Here is a 6,000-nt window from a genome sequence, read left to right on the forward strand (position 1 = left end):
GGATATCTTCCTTTGGGCACCACACCAGGGTTTTTTTTAACTTCCGTTATCTTGCCTGATCCTCACAAGGACTCTCAGGAGAAGGAACTGTTGCCACCTTGGGTAGCAAATGGAGACAGGTTCAGGGACAGTAGGTAATTTGCCCATGGCACAAGGTTCACCAGGGCAGATCCAGAATTTTGCCCCAGGTCTGCCACCACAATCCATATTCTTAATTGCTGCATTATAACATTTTTGAGGAGTGTTGAAAAGGCATTAGATTTATACTGAAGGGAGAAATAAAACCCATGAAAGGAAATTGGAGGAAGGCATATTTTTTTTTCCTTTTCTGAGCATAAAAAAGGAACTTTCCCATGGTGGGGACTTCTTCCTTAAAAATGCTTCAGCTGAAGCGATCAGCTTGAGTGAGGATTTAAATTTAACAAGAAGATTAAAGATTTGTGATTCTAATCAACGTTTACAGCTGAAGGGAGGTTCTGTTCCCTGTGGCTAAAATTCTTTAGTTGTGTGTAATATCCGAGGTCTCCGGTTTTTTCCGTGTTGTTTTCTTCAGGAAAAATGTGACTCCTTTCACGTTTGCTGGGTTTTCTGTAGTTGCCTTTTTCAGAAGGCGAGGGTAGGGGTGGGGTAGTCGGAAGAGTAAGTCCTTGCCCCTGGGCTTTGGGAAGCCTCCCAGCCCACCGCCCAGACCTGTCGCTTCCTTGACTCCAGAGCACCCCCTAGTGAGCTGCTGGAGATCTGCGAGCTCAGCCAGGAGAAGATGAGCTGCATGTTCGAGGACAGTAACGTGTACATGCTGCACATGATGTACCAGGCCATGGGCGTCTGCCTGTACATGCAGGACTGGGAGGGAGCCCTGCGGTACGGACAGAAAATCATCCAGCCCTACAGGTGATTGCAACCCTCAGGATAAGGTGACATCTCATCTTCTTAGCAGGGATGGTGACTGGGAATGTGTCCCTTGGCTGTTCTGTCTCCTGCCCGTCCCATGTTGGAGTGTGCCAGGAGCAACCTCCTCTTTTCTGCACCCACATTGGGAAGTGTGGGCGCAGGGTGCTTCAGCTGGGCCCAGCCTGTTCCTCCATCCGGAAGAGACACTGGGGAGGCAGGTTGAGGTGACGCAGGGGTGCTGGGGCAGAATCCCTCCCAGGACCCACCCAGGGCCCTCTGTCCATAGTAGGTTATTCAGACCAATATTAAAAAGCCCCCCCGCCAGTTGTTTTTTCCCTTCCACGCCTTCCAAGTTAAATAGCACTTATTAATTGGTTAGTGGTGGTCTTAGAAACCCTGCTTTTCCGTCCCCTTCTTTTGCTTTTTTTCAAAGTGCAGCCTCAGTTTGCAAATGAGGAGCCTCTGGGACTGGTGGGTTGGCTGTGGCTAACATCGTCCTCTAGATCTGTGTAAAGCCAGTTGGATTTTAACTCGTAGTCATAATAAATATTGGCCATGGGGACGTCTCCTGTTGAGAGGGTTAGTAAACCTTAAAGTGGGTGACAGAAGGGGGCTCTGACTAGCCACTTCAGGGCCAGGCTGGCCTCAGTCAGGTCCCTGGGGTCTTGGTAGACCTACTACATTGTGCATTTACAGGACCAAGTGGGTCAGCCTCTGGGCACTGGACCTGAAATCTCTGTGTGCAGAAGCAGCCCGGGGCTTTTGAGAAGCCCTCACTCAGTGATCCTTCACGTTCTAAGCTGGGGACTATTAAGATTCTGTCCAGCTTGAATTTCCACTGCCCAGTCGGCCCTTCACTTAACCCACAGTGCCCTGGTCAGCCAGCAGGGGGAGCCCACGGGGAAACCGGCTCCTAAAATCTGGAAAAAGAGGGGATAATCTCGAAGCCTATCCTTCTTTCTGAGATGGGGGATGGGTGGGGAAGTCCTCTGTGATCTGTAGGGCGAGAGAGAGAAGGAATGAGAATGAATCTTGGCTTTGTGGTGGTTCTTCCCGCAGGGCTTGCTAGGCGGGCCCCTCCCTTAGCTTAGGGAGGCCTGATACTGGACTTCTCTGGGCTGCTGGCCCCAGGATCCTCCCGGCAGCATGCTGCTCCCTGCCCAGTAATACAGCTAGAATGTGTCTCTTTTGCTTTGTATTTTATTTAACTTTTTTTTTCAATGTAGGTACTGGGGATTGAACCCAGGACCCTCATGCATATTAAGCATGCATTCTACCCCTCAGCTATACCTCCCTCCCTCCCTCTCCGCATTTTCTTTCTCTGTCTTTTTTCAGTGGAGGTACTGGGAATTCAGTCCAGGGCCTTGTACATGCTAGGCATGCAGTCTACCATTGAGCTATACCCACCTCTCAGAATGTGTCTCTTTTGGATGGACTTCGAGGATAGAGCAGGTGGAGCAGACCAGCCTATAAATAAACACGAGAGAGAGAGAGAGAGAGAGAGAGAGAGAGAGAGAGAAGGGAGGGGGAGAGACACACACGCACACACACACACACACACACACACCACACACTCCCCAGCTGCCTCTTGGTCTCTGCTCCTAGGGAGCTGGCTCTTTTCTAGGTGGGCCCCATGTCAGCCTTGAGTTAAAACCAGGGAGAGGATACCCACTGTATTCAAGCCCTCTGCCAGACGCTAGACAAAGAATACCCAGAAGTGGGACTTGTGACCCTGACTTCAGAGAGCTTAGCATTGTGCTAAGCCAGCTGAGATCGTGAGGTCTGGGGACATAATTGGTATGTGTATCTTTAAGTATACTGACTTTTTAATATGAGGGGATAGGCCTAATGTCCTCATAAAAAGGGAATTTACTTTAAAAGACGTTTTTCTGATGCCCTGTGATGGGTGCACCCAGAACAGAAAAATCTGGGGCTGGAATTGAATGGTGTGCTTATACATGTTTTTCTGTAGGATTTCCCCAATAGTTTCTACGTTTTTTTGTGTGTGTGTGGTTTTCCAGACACACACAAAGTATGAAATGAGGTGAATCCACAATGATTGGACAGGGTTGCACCGTCCACACTCTGCACCCAGTGCTGGCCGGGGCCTGCAGAGAGACGCCGGCTGCTGTCAAGGGTGTGGTCATTGGCTTGGCGGCCGCAGGCTCCCTGCGCCTGGCCTGTGGGCTCCCTGCAGCCTTTGACAAGGCGGCCTGTTGTGTGTTCTCTGCTTCCAGTAAGCATTACCCTCTGTACTCCCTCAATGTGGCCTCCATGTGGCTGAAGCTGGGAAGACTGTACCTGGGCCTGGAGAACAGAGCTGCTGGAGAGAAAGCCCTGAAGAAGGTGCGTACGTGGTGCGAGGCTAGGTTGCCCAGTGCCTGCATGGCCTCCTGACATGCCCTTCCTGCGGGTGGACATGGTGCCTGACGCTGTGGGGGGGTGGGGCTGCCCTTGGCTGCCTTCGGGTCGTGGGAGTGGGAAGGGGTGGGTTTGCTGGGCCACAGAGGAGTGAGTAATGGAGACTTGGTCAAGTTTGCATCCTGATCCTCCTGTGGGGAGAAGGGCTGTGCTCACTGAGGGGGCTCGCGGCCGTGGGGAAGGGGGTACTGCCGTTGTCCCCTGAGGCCACGGATGGGAATTCTCCAAATGTCTGCCCTTCAGGATTTACACGTTCATGGTGCCCGATTGTGGTGAAATCGAGGCAGTGGGAGCTGAAGAGGCCCTCAGTATGAGAACTGTGCATTTGCAGTTTCTAAAATGGAGTTGATCATTGACAGCGTCCACGGAGTACAGTTAGATGCCAGGGCCTTCCTGGGGGCTTTTTCTTTTATTTCTCACAAAAATGAGATAGACTTTCTTGGTGAATAACTTGAGGTTCAAACAGGTTAAGTAACTTTCCCAGGGTCCATGGTAGACTCTCTCATTCAAACCAGGGCCTTTCCAAGTTGAAAGCTTCAGCTCCACCTGCTCAGCCAGGACTGACACGCAGGGTGAACCGGGATCCTGGACCGCACGGCCTCCCGCAGTGTTTGCCAGCCATGCTGTGGCCCAGTGGGCGAGGGGCCCAGCCCTGACCCTTGCCTGCCAGCAGCACCGTCACCATCCTGAGTGTGGGATCTCATGGTTCTTTGTATGGGAGTCAGCAGTTGATAAAATAGGATCTTTAGGACAGTTGTTGCCTTTTTATAGGAGCCAAAAGCTGATAAAATACAATCTTTGGGACAGCGTCTTTACTTCTGTAGGAGAAGGTTTGTAAAAGTTGGGGCCGTGGTCTCGGCCTGGATGCCCAGGCCTCCAGATTCCCCAGAGCTTCCTAATAGTCGGTATGGGAAGATGGAATGGGGTCCCACATCCCAGGTGGAAGGGCCAGGGCCCAGCCAGCCTAGAAGTGGGAGTTAAGACTAAAATTTTCTGTGTTTAAACCATGGAATTTGTCTTCTAAGATTACATTTATTGCCTTAGTGAGGTTGACGGAAATTTAATTGGTTTAGGACACAATTGCAAAGTGCTGGTAAGGTATAAACACAGGTCATGAAGGGTAGAGTCGATCTGAGGAAGGAACACGCATTGTGGCATGAGTGCAGAGGGGTGGGGGAGACATTTGAAACAAGTGGTTCTTGACCGCTTGCACTCCTATTGGTTTGAGATCGAGGAAGAGCATGGTATAGGATGTCCCAGTCACAGGCCATCAAAAATTCCCCATTTTGGGGGGAGAGGGACTAATTTAAGTTTTTCTGTGAATAATGTAGTTGAATACAAAAGAGCAAAATAAATGATTTTGGATTACATCAGATACAGACTTCTGTATGCCAGGCACTGTTTTAAACACTTCATGTGTATTAACAACTCTGAGAGGTATGTATTACTCCTATTTTACAGATGTGGAAAAACGAGGCACAGAGTAGTTAAGTAAACTGCCCAGGGTCACACAGCTAGAAAATAATGGAGCCACTGGAAACTCTTCCACTTAAAAGAACCGTAGTAATCCGTTCATTCTGGATTCCTTGTGCTTATTTTTAAGGAAAATAGGAAATGTGTGCCTATTTTTGAGCTTTTAAAGAATATGTATTAAGAGGTAAGGATATACTTTTCGAAAGAGAAAAATGCTTTAGTTACATCCTGACGTTAGTAATGACTTACACATTAGCAATGTAAACTAGAATCAAAAAGGCTTGCCCCTAAGTTAGTTTCTTTGTTATTTCTTCAGCTACTGAAGAATGCTTTACTCAGCAGTAGAGACTGAGTGACTAGTTGGATATGAAATAATCTTGTCCTTTAAAAAATAAAATAAAAAAGCCAGACTCTGGAGAATACAGGCTCTGAAAGCCAGTTTACATCCTTGCCTTCAAGCTAAGAAGTTCATCCAGAATTCACCGGTGGGTGGGGGGCTGGCTCCGGCTCTCACCCCCACTTTGTCTGTCTCTCCCAGGCCATCGCCATCATGGAAGTAGCCCACGGCAAAGATCATCCGTACATTTCCGAGATCAAACAAGAAATTGAAAGCCACTGAAACTATGCCGACATTTTCCTTTTTGTACCAGTACTAGCGCACAAACCTTCAAGGATTTGACTATTTCAAATCATACACCTCACTCCAGCATTTCTGTAAACTCATTGGAATGAAAACGCGCTTTGCACTTAAACCTTACACGTGGTTTACTTGGATGTTGTTGGTCTTAATCTTGAACCTTAATAGCAAACTTAATTTTTGAATGCTTTTTCCTTCCCTAGGAGCTAATGTTACGGTTTCATATATTATAATATACTTTGGACAGATTGCGTTGAAAAAATGCAGTTATTTTTCCCTTCATGCCTCCTGTGATGTTCTGAGCAAACCTGGATGATGAAAGCTAATAATAAACAAAAAAAGACAGTAGTCTCTCAAGTTGGTGTTTTCCTCTGTCGGTGGGGAGGATGTCAAGGTGCTGGTGGAGCCTGGTCTTGGCGTGGAAGGCCTCTCTAGCCTGCAGCTGCGTTCCGGATATGGTGCCCTCAAAGGACAAGAGCCAGAAGGTGCAAGGGCGGAAGGAAGGTGTCTGTGGTGGAGAGCAGCTGCGGGAGCGGGGTGCCCCTCCCTGGCAGGAGGATGCGTCTGTTTCGAGTCTT

At 48.8% G+C, this 6,000-nt stretch overlaps 1 protein-coding gene across 2 annotated transcripts in view; it reads left to right on the forward strand.

Moving 5' to 3' along the window:
* Window positions 1–5,770, forward strand: part of SMYD2 (SET and MYND domain containing 2) — a 51,479-nt gene extending 45,709 nt beyond the window's left edge. For both annotated transcript variants that reach the window (XM_072948531.1, XM_072948532.1), the window contains exons 10-12: window positions 717–891; window positions 3,129–3,237; window positions 5,324–5,770. In XM_072948531.1, the coding sequence (XP_072804632.1) occupies window positions 717–891; window positions 3,129–3,237; window positions 5,324–5,404 (365 nt within the window). In that variant the 3' untranslated portion in view covers window positions 5,405–5,770. The remainder of the gene's footprint in view (window positions 1–716; window positions 892–3,128; window positions 3,238–5,323) is intronic.
* The last annotated feature ends 230 nt before the right edge of the window (window positions 5,771–6,000 follow it).

Source organism: Vicugna pacos, chromosome 23 (genome assembly GCF_048564905.1).
Source record: "Vicugna pacos chromosome 23, VicPac4, whole genome shotgun sequence".
NCBI lineage: Eukaryota > Metazoa > Chordata > Mammalia > Artiodactyla > Camelidae > Vicugna > Vicugna pacos.